The 18,171-nt window shown below is 31.2% G+C and overlaps 1 protein-coding gene across 8 annotated transcripts in view; it reads right to left on the bottom strand.

The window, feature by feature from the left end:
* LOC145329090 (fasciclin-3-like) overlaps positions 1 to 18,171 on the bottom strand; it is a 243,259-nt gene that overhangs the window by 84,190 nt on the left and 140,898 nt on the right. For all 8 annotated transcript variants that reach the window (XM_080173112.1, XM_080173117.1, XM_080173113.1 and 5 more), the window contains exons 5-6: positions 5,089 to 5,188; positions 2,024 to 2,081 (exon numbers count right to left, since the gene is read on the bottom strand). In XM_080173112.1, coding sequence (XP_080029238.1) covers positions 2,024 to 2,059 — 36 coding nt within the window. In that variant the 5' untranslated portion in view covers positions 2,060 to 2,081; positions 5,089 to 5,188. The remainder of the gene's footprint in view (positions 1 to 2,023; positions 2,082 to 5,088; positions 5,189 to 18,171) is intronic.

The following is an 18,171-nucleotide window of genomic DNA, read 5'->3' as shown; positions in this document are numbered from 1 at the left end:
ATAATGACTATTGATACTCAAAAAAGTGTTCTGGTTGCTTTTGTTCAGCAATATGTCAGTTTTGATTTTCATAAAAAAGGGAAGGGTTCCCTCTGGAGGAGAAAATTTTTTCTTCTTTCAAAGTATGGCTTTATTTACCTTCCTGAAGAGAAGATTAAGAATCAAAAAATGGTTTATAAAAATATTGACCCTTGAAAAGTTATCCTTAAATAACTAAAATCTGCTGATTTTGCTAAAACATCCAAAATTGTCAGTCTTTTGAGGATAGCCCTTTCTATGATAAAAATCTTTAAAAATCATTTTTTTAAATTCTTTAATATACTCTTCGGATCTACTGCAGTTCACAGTAAAATATTGCTGGTAAGCAATATTTCCAAAAATCTATAAATTTTAAAGGCTGCTAGCTGCCAAACGGCTGAACGTACAGATCATGCCCGCACACTGTTTTAAGCGGCATAAGAAGGCCTACAAATAATCTGGAATAGCCATAAATCAATAATGCATAATTATCTCGCAGTGCTGAGAAATGCGCGAAAAAGACCTATTTTAAGCGTTTTTTCTTCAGTGAAGCTTTCCCTGTGCATAATTGGATCTTGGCTATTCCAGATTATTTGTAGGCCTTCGTAGGCCGCTTAAAATGGTGTGCGGATATGATCTGAACATTCAGCCGTTTGGCAGCTTGCAGCTTTTAAATTCATAGATTTTTGGAAATATTGCTTACCAGCAATATTTTACCTTGAACTGCAGTAGATCCTACTCTTCAAAGCAAATTCAGAAAGGTGTATAAAGCCATAACAAAAAATTTTTTTTTTTATGAAAATCAAATTGACATATTGCTGAAAAAAGCTACCAGAACACTTGTTTTGGTGTAAATTGTCATTATATCATAAAAGAAATGGGTTAAAATAGTGCGCCATTTTTTTTGGCATTTTGAGTCGGTCTACTATACATACACCTCCAAGGCCCTACCCTAACCCAGCAGGGCATTCTTTATTTAACCTAACTTGGTCATCTAGCAATATACAGGAAAAGCACTAATTAAAAATTTAGTCTATGTATTCAGCCGCTTCAGCAATCATAAAAATATGAAGAACAAAAAGAGTTTTATATCTTATAAGAAATAATAAAAATCATTGAAGCAAAAAATATATGATCAAGGTGATTTTTAAGAGTCATTGCATATTTCAAAGCTTATAATTTTACTTTACATACCCAAATCACTACTCTCTATATTAGTATTATTAGAACTGAAAGTACATTGTAATATTACAAACAATATTATAATACTTTGGTTGGTAATAAGTTTTAAAATAATATTAAAAAAAATTTCATATAGTACCAAAATTTTAACTCATATAGTACATATAGTACCTAGTTTGTCATATAGTACCATATAGTACAAAATTTTGACTATATAGTACATAAAGTACATATAGTACACAGTGGTCACCCTGAAAATAGCTATATTTGACAGGCAAAAGTGTTGGGAGCATAACAGTTTTTCTTAATGCGTAATATCCACTTCTTTATCGCGTCAATTGGTCAAAAAAGATATTTTAATTGTCTCTAATTACTAAGTAAAAAACTAAACTTTTTTGTTCAATGTCATTAAGCTAATAATAATGTCATTCAGAATTTAGCAAGGAAAGAGCCATGGAAGTTAAATTTATCTTCCCCCAAACTGTTATTAAACATGCAAATATAACGTTATTATGTAACTTCAAGTTATATCTATAATATCCTAGGGTGGGAGGAGACATTTGGCTGTTATTACACTAGTCCCCAAAGTTTTAAAATTAATTTTTTTTATTCTTTAGCTTAACAACTTTGGGGACTTTTTAAAACTTTCTAGTGTACAAACGTTTTAACCACTAAAATTGTAAGCTACAGAAAGAGAAATTTTGTGTATCATCATTGGGGAAGAATCGGCCATTTTCTAAAAATAATGCAATAAAAAGGTTTATGAAAGAAAAATTAAGCTCCACCGCGCCCCCCCCCCCCCAAAAAAAATACTAAATCTTACCGTAGCCTCCTTCTGGGTGGGGGTAACTGTCAGCATGTCTTCGGTATCCAGGGAAACACTGAAATAAAAAAGAAAAATTAATAGAATTTTTTGAAAAATTAACAACTTTAACTTTTTAAAAATTATTACTTAAATGTGGCAACAAAATTTCATGTACCCTGATAAAGTTTTGCTCGCAATTAGCTAAAATAACTATACCCCTCATCCACCCCCTTAAACGCATTCCCTAACCGCCACCTGCATGAACGAACTGACCAATAAATGAAGTACATATTAGCAAGCTAAATTGACGACAAATTTTCCCGTCAAAATATCCACGTATATCTTATATGCATTGTGTCAACATAACTCTTTAGTTTAACAGGTGAGCTAATGTTTAAAACCTTTGAGTCGAACAAAAAAAAACTATAACTATTACCATTTCAACATGAATATCAAAACAAAAAAAAACATTTTAAGAACAGTAAAAATACAAAGAGATATGCGAAAAAATTGCCTTTGAAATTAGCCCCGTTAGAAAATGGTTCTAGAGTATATTGAAAAATCAGTTTTGCTTGCAATCTAGTAGTTTTTCACTATATAGAAAAATTGCATTGTTTTACTCCATGTTGATATGTAATATTAAGATGTAAAATTTATTTTTGGCTAAATTAATCTTTTTACCCAGCTATGAAATTTTAGCTCCTCAATTCTAAAATAGTGGCTTGCGCCCCTAGCATCTTAGGGCTCATCTACAGGGCAGAAATTCAAATATAAAATATCCTAATACCATCCCTGCAACTATGTGAAGCTTCCCTAAAATGGAAAACCTAATTACATTGAAATATTAAGCTTCAGGCAAAAAAACCTTACCTACTACTTTAAACAATAGGATAAGTAAAACAAAAAATTCTTTTGAACAATATACAAAAAAGCTCAATAATTTCTATAATAGTTGTCTATTTTTAGAATCTATTGTAAAATGACAAACGGTTAAGAAGGTTGCATTTTTTTGCAATACAAATGCCAGCTTGTTTTTGGCACTTTATTATAAGATGGTGGATATGGGGGGGGGGGGGGGGGGTAGGTGGGTTATACAAAACAGACAAAATAAATTTTTACTTTTATCCCATATTAAGACAAGGACGATTTTGTTTATAAGCGCACAGCTATGTTAGTCCAAATCTTGTTTAAAAAAGAGCAATAATTTGTATTATTAGGCAATTCTTAGACATTTTTTACATAATTTGTTTGCGCTAAAAAGTAAAATTTGCTAATGTATAATATTGTCCGTAATATAAAAACATATTTAAGGCTACAAATGTGTGTTGCATAAAGATCAATTTAAACCTTAAAGGGATCAAATAATTTATCTTAAATTGTCTCTTTTTCGTCACAAGGTTAAAAATCCGTTTAGAGGTATGACAAATTAAGAGTAATATGACTTTGAAACAGATTAATATCCGCTGGATTAGAACCATTTATCAGCCATACTTAAAAATCATGTAAAGCATCGTATTACAGACAATTTTAAAATAAGATGCTGTGAGAATTGGTGCAAAAAATATGACGTAACAAAAAAAATTAGCCAATGAGAGGCCGTTATTGACCAATGGCGGCAATGGTAGTGGCCGCCATTGGTCAATAACGGCCTCTCATTGGCTAATTTTTTTTGTTACGTCATATTTTTTGCACCAATTCTCACAGCATCTTAAAATAAAAATCATAAAATTGATACCAGATAAGTTAGTCTTCGATTTCAGCCCCTCGGGGCTAACAAAACTGGTTTAAATCCTATAATTTTCCATTTTAATATCCGCGAAAAGGTGTCTCTAAAACAATGATTCCATGAGTCATGGGTTTTATCGGGACAAAATGTTTTGTTTTATGACTGTAAGAAAAGTTTGAGGCTTGCCCTTATATATGCTTTTAAAGTGGTTTACAGGGTGACCCAAAATAAATCGTCAATAAATCACTGGATTTTTTTCGAACGAACGTACGTACTGACAAACCATAAGCATAGAGTAGCTACGCTTTCAAAAAAAACTATTGACAAAGTGAATTCCAAAAAGAGGAATAATGAAAAAAGAAAAACTTTTTTCAATTTCGCAAAATGCAATTTTGGGAAGTCAAACTAATTTGTTTGCATAATAAATTTGCACTAGGTACTATCTATCTAACTATCCATTCATCTAGTTATCTATCTAATTTGCAGTTTAGCGTCGTCACAAAATTTGCAATAATTCTTTTTTGCAAAAAATAATTAGCAAAGTGTCATAACAGTTTAGCACCTATTTAAGTTGCTATTTTCCCTATCATTCAGTAGTCAACTAGTTATTCGATCCAGTAGGAGGGGAGGGGACGAGGGAGATCGATATTTAAGAAAGCATAATAATCTGGTGTAAGTCCAAGTAATAGTAAATCCATTATCACTTTTTCTTTGACCATCTACCCTTTTATATTCATTTCCTCTCTGTCTTTCTATTTGTCTGTCTGTCTATATATTCTCATTCTATTCATCCATCTATCTTACTATTCGTTCATGTATACAATTATCTAGCTATTTCCATTGATTAAGCTATCTACCAACCTATCCATCCATCTCAGTAATCATCCATCTATTCATTTATCCATCCATCCATCTACCTACTCACCCACTTATCCTTCTATCTATCTATCTATCTATCTATATATCTATATATCTATATATCTATCTATCTATCTATCTATCTATCTATCTATCTATCTATCTATCTATCTATCTATCTATCTATCTATCTATCTATCTATCTATCTATCTATCTATCTATCTATCTATCTATCTATCTATCTATCTATCTATCTATCTATCTATCTATCTATCTATCTATCTATCTATCTATCTATCTATCTATCTATCTATCTATCTATCTATCTATCTATCTATCTATCTATCTATCTATCTATCTATCTATCTATCTATCTATCTATCTATCTATCTATCTATCTATCTATCTATCTATCTATCTATCTATCTATCTATATATCTATCTATCTATCTATCTATCCACCTACTTATCATTCCATCTATCTATCCATCTATTTACCTCTTTGGAGCCTTGAGAACAACCAGGTTTATGAACAACCAGGTTTATGCTGTTGCTTCCCTCCTTGGCATACCCATCGATAATAGCGGTAATAGAACATCTGAAAAATAAACACAATAATTAGTCAGTAAAAAAAGACAAATTCGCTAAATAGCGAAGCTTAAAATATGTATTGCTCTTTTGTCGCATGACCGACAGACTGAAGAACCAAGTAAAATATATACTGGATGCTCAGTGGTATTAGTAAAAACAACAAAATAGACATACAAATAAATATTAAGTTGCTACGCTATTTATACTAAAGATTAAATGATACCTATTGCTTTAAAGTTAAAGTATCAAGATGTAAATACTAGGGATCTAAGGGGATAAGATAATGATCAATAAATTAACGCAAATCTCAAATGATGATACACTTAATAACCCCATCTGTAGTGTTTGAAACGTTTGGACACTCTGAATGAAACAACCAATCAAAATTCAACGAATGTCTCCAAAGTTTTTGAGCCAGCGAAAAAGAAAATGTTATTATAAAACTTTGGGGACTAGCGAAAAAAAACCCAGATAAATTAATATATTAATTAAAGCAGCATTGTCTTATCCCTACCAACATAATGTAAATAGGATTCATGTTATAAGCCAAATTCACAAAGACATGGGATATAGATTGATTTTCGAACTTTTTTATTCTTCAATTTTAAACTCATGATTTTTTCTTAAAATGGAAAAGTAATGTAAAATACAGTTTTTATTTGTCTTAGAAATTGCTGGTCCTACTGGGTAGTGCTTTTTAGGGAAGATTTATAAGTGTCTTGGGGTGGTTTCAGCAGGGAGTAAGGGAGGGGACAATGGATCGAATATTCAATCTTTAGGAGTCTCAGACTTTGGGGACTGGCTTAAAGGGAATGTGCAAGAATTTAGCAGTTTCTGACTGAGTTTGGGGACTTGCGCAAGAAATGCCGTTACTCGCTATGTTAGTTTTGAATATATATAGTTTTGCAGACAGAGAGTAAATCAAATATAAATACACGGCCCCCCTCCCATACTATATTTCACTCCCTTCATCCCCACCTCCTTTTTAAAAGTAGACGAGAAAGGGAAATGGAGAAGGGAGGTGGGGGAAATAAACAGGATAAAAAGGGGCAGGAAGGCGTGCGGGTCATATACTTGCCCATCCAGCTACACGCCTGCCTGCCCCTTTTTTCCGTGTTCACATCACTTGCCCCCAAATCTCTTTTCTCTTTCCCTGTCATCTGAAGAGATCCAGGGAGATATTTCTAGTAATTAATTACAGAATGGTTATGTCAGTCTGTAATACTGGTAATCTTATTTTCAAATGATTGCTTTTTTTCTTGGAACTTTTTTCTTAGTTTATGGTTTTCTAGATTTAATCAACAATCACTTTACAATTTCCACCATATTTTCGGGATTATTCTGGTTTTCATGGCCTTTCTTCAAAAACTCTTAAATTGAATTAATTGCCCATTGTCCCCTCCCTTACTCCCTGGGTTTCAGGCTATTTGAATTCCCTAATGCTTTTTGATATAAATACAAAATAAAACATGATCCAAAACTGTGAAAACATGTCTCTGATCCCAAATATGCAGAAGTAGCTGTATACATAAATTAAGTAAAGTAGGGCTAAATAGATATCATATATATACATATAATGATGAATATTAAAAATATACAGGGTGTCCCATTGCTTTTCCGCCAGTCATAAAATCATCTTTATTGAAATAAACTGCTATTTGTATAGTATAATGTAATTGTTATCAAAAAGGAAATAAAATTGTATGTGTTTTAGAGCCTAGATACTGTAAAAAAATATGTTTTGTTAGAGTTGAAAAAAAACAGGGCATTTAAAAAAAAAGTTATAAAAAATGAAACTCAGAGTTAAATATTGAGAATCGTTATAAAAAAGTAACAGGATGTGTTTTTGTGTTTTTTTGTTCCAAGGATCTTGCTAACCGCTGAACCGATTTGGTTCTCCTTTACAATGTAGCTTCTTATAGGCCAAAATAGAGTTCAAATTAATGAAAAAGGTATGTTTTTATTTAAATCTGTTTTTTAGGATATTTCAAAACCCCCAAAAACCCTGACACCCTGTAGGTACATATTAATGCTTGCATTTGGCAATATAGCTTTAATCTTGAATTAGTAATAAGATTCACTTACATAGTGCATCAAATCTATCTTTCTATATATATATATATATACTAGCGGCTGCACTCCTAGAGGCCTCTAGGGGCACTGAGGTTTTATTTGTTGGGGAGGTGGTAACCCTTAATTTAAAATTAAAAATTTGGGGGGTGTATTTCTTTTTGGGAGGATTATGTGTGTCACACTCCCCCCCCAGAAAATAGCCTAAAACCATGACAGAACCAGTAGGTATATTTCCCGAAGAGTAGGGTCTAATCGGTTCAGTGGTTACTGGGATCTTAAGCTTCAAATACACAGACAGACAGACATCATTCTACTTTGTATTATAGATATATCCATCTATTTAATCATCTATCAATTTATTAATCATGATCAATTATTACCACCACCCTCATATGAATAATATTGCATTATTCCCAGGGAGTGAGCGGACATTGGGATGTTTATTACACTAGTCCCCAAAGTTTTTCAATAACTTTTTCTTATTTGTCGGCTTAATAATATTAGGGACTTTCATTGAATTTTGTTGGTTGGTTCGTTGAGTTGAGTGTCCAAACGTTTCAACTACTAATTGTATCACCATTGGGGATATACATCAATTTATTGGCCATTGTCTTATCCCTTTAGATCCTTGATTATTCCATAATGCTTTTATCTCTCTCTGCACTTATATGCAATATACATTGTATATTATTGAAAGCAAAGATTTTCTATAATTAGGATCCTCAATTTAGGTATTTTAGGCTTAGGCATGTTGACATCCAATGGTTGGGATGTTTGGCCCCCCTTAAATCTTTGATAACCCTCATTTTACCCAAATCAAAATAAAAAAGCTTAGACGTCCTTACTTGTTGAGCACTGAAAAACCACTCTTTCCACTTTATATTTCAATAAATTGAAAATAAGGGGTGTGGGGATGGGTTATCAGATCTCAACAGGCTCTTGTGTGAAAGCCCCAAATAGATTATTATTGCAATCTTTTATTAATATACAAACTTTGCTCTTATGAAAGTTATCATTCTTATGATACATAATATATATTTCTAAAAGTGATATTAATATGATGGGTATGTATAATGTATATGTATACTTGTGTATAGTTATTCATTTATAATTGATATAAATGTAATGTGATCTAAGGGCATATCTTATCCAACAAAAATATAAATATTCGACCAATTTTAGAAGAATTGTTTTATTACTGCATCCCTGTTATTTTCCTTATAATACAGTAACATGATCTTTGTATGTGTGTCTGTCTGTACCGAAGGATCTCGCCAACCGCTTAACCAATACGGTTCTCCATTGCAGTGTAGCTTCTAAAAGATCATGGGAAGGTTTCTTTAAACACCACCCACGAAAGAAAAATCGTCAAAAATAAAACAAAATACAGCAGATATTAACATTGAAAAGACCGCCAGAGGCCTCTATGGTCGTAGCCTTTGTATTTATATAAAATGAATAGGACTATGCACGCATTACCACCCCATTGTCTTATCCCCTGTCTCCCTGTTATTATGTTTACATAAAATGAATAGGACCATGTAGCCATGACAATCCCATTGTCTTAGACTTCCTCTATTTATTATGTACACATGCATTTTTATGAGTTAGGCTCCTCTATAGTTATTATCCATTGGTCAGTCTGTCCTCTAACTGACAATTTTCACTCTAAATGGGGTTTAATATCAACATATTTTTATAATGGTCTTTATTATAGTAGAAAAGTGTATCTATAATCATTATATATTTATTAGAGGTCTTTAAGCTTCTTTTAGAGACAGTTTGAACTATGCTCCTCTTTTCTTTCGTCTGATTATTAGAATAGCGTTGTAAATGAATTTTTAGTAGATAAGCTGCTCTATATTTATTTATTTGTCAGTATTTCAGTTAAATTTTTGTAGCACTTATACATTATCATAAGACTCAAAATTATAAAGGCATTAGTGACTGAACATTGGACTGTAAAGTATACTGGAACCCAAAGTTTTATCAAGACATTATTGGCTTAAATACTTTGGAAACTTTAATTAAACCTCAACTGTTCTAACTTTTTATCTACTGTAGGGGTAATTTTGTTTACAATCATTCAGGATGTACATTATTGTATCATCTATTGTCTTGTACCTTTTTTTTCCTAAGTAGTAAAAAAAAAGTAACATTGATTATTTTTTATTTTACCTTCAATACATAAATCTTTCTTGTTTGTTTTCCATAAAAAAAATCCTAGAAGACATTTTATTCTTAGAACAATATAATATTCTTTTGTCTACAAAAATAAACAACACAATTTTTATGTGGAAAAACCATGAAAAAGTAAATCAAAATAGAACTTGGAAGAAAAGGTTTAGCAATTGTATAATTAGGGTATGTATGTACTTTATGACGTCGCTCATTAGAATAAAATTAAAAGGGCCTGTTCCTGCATCAGGATAGTGGCGTTCAGAATTATTTATTATAGGGTGAAAAAAGAAGGCCAGGCATTATAATTTTAATTTTATGCCACACGCCAATGATCTAGAGTATATACGAAGGCTCTAAGATTTACCTATAATATTACTGATTTATATATTACTTATATTATTTCCAGTATGACTTCAAAACCGATTCATCAGAAATTAATACCTGTTTTGTTAGCCCCTCGGGGCTAACATAACTGGTTTTGATTCTATTTTAAATTCTAATATCTGCAGAAAGCTGTCTGTAATGCGATACCATAAATAACTATTCTTAAATTGTTTACAGTACAAGAAAAATAAAAAGGAAAAAGAGTAGTTTGTTAATTAGATTATTGATGTTGTATAACAGAAAGTTAAGCAAATGATATGTAACATTACCCAGTGCTATATTAAGGGATACATAAATGGAAGATAATTTAACAACATCCCCCAAAAGTTAAAGGAATGATTTATTTAGTTATAAGTCTAACATTGTTTTACAGACAGCTTTCCGCGGTTATTAAAATAAAAATTTAGGATTAAAACCAGTTTTGTTAGCCTCGAGGCTGGTATTTATTTCATAATTTTATTTTAATATTCGTGGAAAATTGTCTGTAATTCGATACTATAAATGATTTTTCAGTATCTATAAGAGCTGGTTCTTATCCAATGGATGTAGTTTGGAAAGTGGAAATCTTATTATCAGTGACGTGCACAAGATTTGATTTAATTCTTATGGGACATGGACAACCCCCTTCCGCACGTCTCCAAATGTTATTTCAAGTAACCTAATTTTTTTCAATGGGATGCATTTATCGGCAAAAATTTGTATTCTATGTGTAAAATTGATTCATTACCTACTGGCCTACAGGCAGAGAAAAAACTGCAGTTTTTTTGTATTTTTGCCTTGAAACTAGAACATAATGTTTTTCGTTCATTGGTCTGATTATTACACTAGTCCCCAAAGATTTATAGTAACGATTTCTTATTTGATGGTTTAACAACTTTGGGGACTTTTTTTGAATTTTGATTGTTCGGTTCATGAAGTTGTGTGTCCAAACGTTTCAACTTCTAATTGTAATCTACAGAAGTGGAATTTTGTGTATTATCATTAAGGATGAACATGAATTTAATATAATATAATCATTCTAATCAAAATATTACGTGCTAATTTGCAATATTGTCTGCAATGTATAAACATAATTAGTGTAGTACACTAAAAAGAATTAATTACTAGTACTCAAGCATTTACTCTTAAGCATAAAAATACTTTTTTTAATGTTTATATAATATTACACATTAAGATTAATTAATTTTTCATATCAAAATGAAGATAAGAATAGTTATGTATTGTAGTAAAAATTATAATATTAAAACCACTACTTTAGCCTCGAAGGCTGTAATAAGATGCTATACATGATTTTTCAGTAGGGCTGTGAACTGGTTTTAATCCAGCGAATATTAATCGGTTTCGTAGCCATACTAGAAAATATTTTCCCTCAAATTCCTTTACAAGTTAAAAATATTATTATGAAGACAAAATATAATTGTTGCATGCAAAGGCAAAATAGTTATCTTCAGTTAAAATATCCCTTCCATAGTAAACCATATATCCTCTCTCAGAGGTAGACATCAGAGGAGGGAGGGGTAGGGAGAAATAAAAAGGGAACAAAAGAGGAGAGAAGATGGAAGAGTGATTAACAAGTGTGTAGGTGTGTGTGTGTGTGTGTGTGTAGGTTGAGAAATTATCTATCTATCCTTGTAACAAGGAAGGTTTATGGTATATACACTGACTATCTATCTATCTATATATCTGGCATACTTGCTGGAACGGAGAGAAAGGATAGGGTGGGATTTTAGAGGATTTAAAGAGGCTGCAATAATGTAAAAGTTATCATGCATTACAGCTATGTTTTTGGGAGGTATTTGACATCAGAGATCTAAAGGGATAAGACAATGGCCGATAGATTGATGTACATCCCCAATGATGATACACAAAATTACCAATTCTTTATATTAAAATTAATGCTTGAAATATTTGAACACTCAACTTAATGAAGCAAATCAAAATTCCTAAAGTCCCCAAAGTTGTTAAGCCAACGAATAAGAAAACGTTATTACAAAACTTTGGTGAATAGTGTAATAAACGTAGATTGTCCCCTCTCTTTCTCTGATTAAAAGACTTAAACAAAGTAGGTACATGACTTGTTAAGGGTGTACATCATTTTATTGTCGATTGTCTTATCCCTTAAGATCCCTATGATATATATGTACTATCCAGGCAGTTAATCTAATAATGTGGCTTTAATATGGCACTTATGCTAATTTTAAATACTATCTGTTATGTATAAACATATAAAATAAGGAATAATAAGAAAGGGAAAGGGGGAAAAGAAAATGGATGTTGTTACAAACTAATATGTACACAATTTATATCTATCTATCTACTGGCTATCTAACTATCTATCCTGCTAGCTAGCCAGCTATACAAGGAGAGAATGGTAATTTATTTTTTGAATATTCCAACACTTTCTCTCTCTTGAAACATTCAAGAATATTTAGGTTTTAAATATTTAATGGTAGAAAAAACGTTTTATACATTACATTAAGAAGTAAAAATTTTCTATTTAACAAAGTTCAGCCCCTTAACTCTAATAACAGCTAAGAAGCACATGTCCCAAATATAAAGTTTACTAGAGCATTACAGACAGATTGACGGACCAAGCGAGTTGTACAATGGATGCTTATTGGTCAGCAAAATCAGCTGTCTATCTCAAATACCATCCAAGTAAATAAAATTTCACCTTTAAGACAGACAGAAAATGTGAGATGCAAATATAAATCTTTTTTGCCCTGATATTTGTCATAAGATCTAATAATCTAAATTTGAACACTCTTTCTCTTTCTTATTTTATAATTTCTTATTTGATATGTTTATACATTAAAGCTATCAAAATTTTAAGCATAATAATCTGTTTTTATGTGATAATCAAATTAAAATTTTTAGTAATAGTTTCAAAGGATAGATAATAAATAGAATTGATGAGTATTTTATTTTATTTTATTCCGTAAATAAAGGGTTAAAATGCAAAAAAAATCAGAAAAGATGCTGTTAAAAATATTATGATTATTGTATAAACATATGAAAGTTTCTTCTATCTCTTATCTTTCCTTCTTCATATTATTTGAAGCTTTCATAAAAGGTGTCCCTTCTAAACAGCTACTATGTCAGAAAATGACATCAGTGCACTGTTATGACATCCAGATAAAGGTCATGTAAAGAAAGGGTTGACTTCTATAGACCAATATTTATTCTTTTAAAACTTTGGGGACTTTAATTAAAGCTAGCAGTGTCCAAAATGTTAACCTATCCATTCAAAAATTTTGTTTGTTCTACATCAATTTATAGTCTATTGTCTTATCCCCTAAGATCCCACAGTTAAACTGAACATTAATTTATTGACAATTCCTGCGGATTTGAATGGACTCTCTTACTCTTTCTCTCTGGAGAGGTTATAATTAGAACCATGTTGTATGTTTATAATATCTAGGGAATACAGCTATACCATCATATTAGAAGCGTAGCTATTCTATAATTAGAACTATGTTGTATGTTTATAATATCTAGGGAATACAGCTATACCATCATATTAAAAGCGTAGCTATTCTATAATTAGAACTATGTTGTATGTTTATAATATCTAGGGAATACAGCTATACCATCATATTAAAAGCGTAGCTTTTACATTAATAGGATAGGTAGTACGTCACAATGACCGACCATGTTTGCTTTAATAACTTGGGGATGTGTTGTTGAACTTTATATGGAGATATTGATTTAATAATAGGCTCGATAAAATCCTTATTTGAAAAATACCCAATGTTTGAAAGCCAACAAATGAGAGAATTAGTTTTAAAAGGTGAGGGGGGGGGGATTAATTTATGATCTATTATCCTAACCCTGTTTAAAACCCTTTTGGGAATAATATTAATCAATACTCTACACACTTGTATTTATTATTAAAAAATAACAGGGACAATAACATCCAATTCGACCGTAATTTTAGACGTGTGGGAACTGTCCTATCAATTTCAAACACTGCACTGTAAGAATGAGATATAATCAAGAATCTCAAGGAATAAGACAATGATAAATTAATATACGTCTTCAATTATGATAAACTAAATTACTCTTTATGCAGATCAAAATTATTGGTGGAAAAGTTTGGATTCTGCTAGTTTGAGACCAACTAATTAAATTGAATATCAAACAAATAAGAAAACTTGGTTATATAACTTTGGGTGCCAGAGTAATTTACAGTCCAATTTCCAATAAGATTCCTAAGACAATTAGACAATGTCAGATTTGTAACATCCCAAAGTACGTGCATAACAGCGACAGATTTTTTTTAGAGAAGCTTCACAACTAAACTTTCCGAGGTTAATCAGAGAGTAGTACATATATAGATAAATAGATTGGAATAATTGATAAATAGGGGGGGAAATTAATAACCACTGTTTCACCTTTAGTGTACTTTACCAAGCAATTTTAACTAGAAGGGAGGTGATCAAGGACGTCCAAAGTTGGGGGGTGTAAAGGATTTCAACCCCGCAGAAAAAAATTGGAAATACATTTTAAAACCCAAAATTGTCTAACTCGTTGGCTTAAAATTTTTTAAGGTGTAATTTTGTTTATTATCATTTGGAATATATTTAAATCTATTTTCATTGTCTTAATTTATGGGATGTAAAAATACAGGAAATATTGTATGTCATATGATTAACCTATCTCTGTTCCTATTAATAATATTCAATATATATTATACATTATTGGTAGAGCGTTCCCTTGAAAACACAAAGTTTTAATATTAGCTTCATATTAAAGACTGCTGCTATGTCAGCTGTGTGACCACAATTTTAGATGTATAAGTATGAAAAGATAGAACTAAGAGATAAAGTTCTTGATATAAAATGGTGAGTTTAAAAGAAATAATCTATGGAAGGCAATAATAGCCTAAAAGCATGCAAAATTCTCAAGGCTATTCTGCTAAACTGTATGAAAATTAACCATGGTTATTATATTTTCTATTATAATAAGAAACCACTTGTTATTGATAGAGGATATATTATAGTTATCGTTATTCACAGAGATAGGACTTTGGATTGTAAATCAATCTTTCTCCCAAAGTGTATGCGTGAAATTCTGTCTTTGGTAGATGAACCAAACAATAATATTCCCCAAAGTTGTTGAGCCAACATATAATAAAACATTTCTATAAGACTTTGGGGACTAGTGTAATAAAAAGCCCAATGTCCCCTCCATCCCTGCAAACAGACAGACATCCTAACATATTTGATTAATAATTTTTATGGGTGGAATAACATGAAGAAAATGGCCATAAAGACACTTTTATGACATAAAAATCATTTCCAATTTTATATATAAAACAATATTGTGAGAGAAAAGACAATAGCATAAAATTGTACCTACTATACTTTGCAACAAAGTCAGTATTGTAAAATCTAGCCCATACCTACCCCTCCCCAGAGCTTTTATAGTCTCTTGGGACTCATTAATGGTGAGGTTTTGGTGTTAGAAGGGGGGGAGGGGGTTTGAATGAGAAAAAAGGAATAGTAATTTGGCACATATATAGATGTAGGGCTTTTTGTCTGATGCTTAAGTTCTCGTAAATTGCTGTTCAGCTGGGGTTATACTTATCAGGGGAACTTTATCAATGTCTTGGGTTGGTTTTAGGTTATTTTCTGACTGCCTGCTATCTCCTAGATGCTGAAAGGGCGAAGCAACTAGAAAATTACACGATTGCAACATTTGTTTGATTAGTGGAAAATTTGGAGGCAATATAGTTTATCTGTTATGTAATTTTCTTTTTCCTTTAAAAATCACTTTAAATCTTTGTCTACTCTGTATTTAAAAAAGGCAGAAGTGAAAACATAGCCTAAAACCATCCCAGCAGCTATGTAAAGCTTCCCTAAAATAGTGAACACAATTGGTTAAGTGGCTAACAGCCAAAAAAACCATCAACTTAATTCTTTCTTTGAAAGAATAAATGTCTATTTCCTTTGTAAAAATGAGGTTGTAGAAAGAAAAATTGCGAGGCCTTGGACCAATTCTTATACTAAAGTGTCAATATTTAGGTCATTTGGTTCTAGTTTTACAGACATTAATACAGCTAGAGGGACAAGTATAACAAAAAAATAGAACCATGAAAAACTTTGGGTATTTTTTAAGTGATAATTTTGTGGAACATCATTGGGGATGTATATTAATTTATCGTCCATTGTCTTATACCTAAAAATCCTTGTGGTACATAACACTTTTATGTTGTGTTTTGACATACAATTTTCAAATGCTTTTATCTATATTTAGGCTTATGAATGCCTAACTTTTCTTATTAAACTCTTGATGTAGAAATCAAAAGTGTTCGAAAAAGTTTCTCTGTCCATTCAAGTAAAAGTCTAGAGGGGTAACTCTAACCACGGGGTGAGGGTCCTGTTCTGACTTTCAATTGGGTCTTTCTATGCATATCATCCAATAACGTCGGAAATAAAAATACAGCCAAGTCGCTGCAAAAGAACAGAAAAAAACTTGCTAGCAGACGAAAAGAGTTCCCACCACTTGGGCCAGGTAGTTGTCTGGATTATGTAACAATAATTATACATTTATTGTCCTGCTTTGCTATTTATAAGAAAACTTGTCAACTACAGACATGGGTTATTAGTTATTTAGTGATAGAATTGCAAAAAAAAATTCGAAAAACAAAGAAAGCTATTACAGGAGTATGGCAACTGAAAAAAAAACCTAGTGTTAAGACTGTAAATTACAGAGTTAATTATGTGTTCTAATATTTTTAAAATTTTTTATATAAGTTTGTTAATGCTATTTTGAAATTCTACTGACTTAGCATCTACATTCGAAAAATAATAGCCTAAAACCATTGTAAATAGTTTAATTATATTTATTTTTACTTTTTTAAAGAAGAAAATGGAGACAAAAAAGTTTTTGTCCAGTTAAAATAACCCTTCTAGCCATAGAATAAATATTAGATAAAAGCTAAGATTAAAATGGTAATTAAACGACATTAATTACTGCTAATGACAGTTTTAAGATACTTAAATTAGATTCGAGAGGGATCAAGTCCACCCCTTGTTAGTCCTTACAGCTTGTGTTGACATTGTTGAAATTAATCATTTGGACATTTTGATTAAACTTAGTAGTCATATAAAGACGGTAGACGGATCATAAGGGATAAGACAATACGGAGGAAAAATTTAATTGCACCTAAATAATGTGAAATAAAATTACTTTTTGTTTAATTAAAATTATTGATGGAAAAGTTTAGACACTACTAGTCAGTATCGACCAATCAATATTTAATAAAGTCTCCCGATTAAGGGACATTGCTTTTAAAACTTAGTGCACCAGCATAATTTAAAGTTCAAAACCACTCCCCACTCTATGAATTAAAAGAAATGAAGCGCTAAATAATAAATTAGAATAAATCAAAATGGTACAAGTCATAATAACAAACCTACTACGCAATTTTTGACCTAAAGGTTGGTTTTTAAACATTCTTTTTAATTAAGGGAAATCGTTTTTAAAATGCTTGCCTGATATGCGACTTTTTAGAAAACATCTTAATAAAAATGATCCAAAAAATCATTATTAGTGCAAATAGTTAGTTTTTCTAATTAACTCTGAAGATACAGTTTATCTTTGAAATAAAAAAAAATATATTTAAAAACTTCTCTCAGTAGTGCAAAACTATCCAAAAAGTTGTTTACGCTGAAAGTTTTTTAGCAGACATAAATCCTGTTGAAAAAGAACAGGAAAATATAAAATAAGTATTTTGAACAAATAATAGAGCACAACAGACATTGATTTAGGTTAAGGTAGGTAGGGCTGGGACATTGGACTGTAAAACATACACAAAAGAAGCTAGTAAAAGTGGCTGACTCAGATTATGACTTCAAAAAAATTAACAAATGAGAGGCTAGTATACACTGTAATTGACCAATGGTAAAATTTATAGTGGCCACTCATTGGTTATTTTTTTTTGACGTCATAATCTGATTCAGCCACTTTTACTAGTTTCTTCACAAAATTATATAAATACGTTCTATTATTCATTAGTGTAAAAACTTTGTGTAATCTTAATAAAATCTTTAATGGGCTGTACGAACTAGCAGTGTTTAATCTTTTCCGCCAATAATCTAAATCTACAGAAGGGAAAATCTTTCAGGGAACCTTAAGAGCTTTGAAAAATTAAATTTTCTCTTGGCAGGTTTAAGTCTAATTTCGAGGAGAGTTTGGTTTTCCAAACAAGTTGATATTTTAACCCCATTACTGTTTAATACAACAATACCTGTTTATTTCGTGCAGACAACCAACTTTTATTATTTTATTTCACTACTAGCGGTTTTGCCCCTAGCCTCTAGGGGCTTTGCCCCAAGAGATGATAAA

Source organism: Acartia tonsa, chromosome 9 (assembly GCF_053477335.1).
Source record: "Acartia tonsa isolate MP-2025a chromosome 9, ASM5347733v1, whole genome shotgun sequence".
Classification (NCBI taxonomy): domain Eukaryota; kingdom Metazoa; phylum Arthropoda; class Copepoda; order Calanoida; family Acartiidae; genus Acartia; species Acartia tonsa.
The sequence above is the reverse complement of the archived record's forward strand: the minus strand, read 5'-3'. Positions and strand labels throughout refer to the sequence as shown.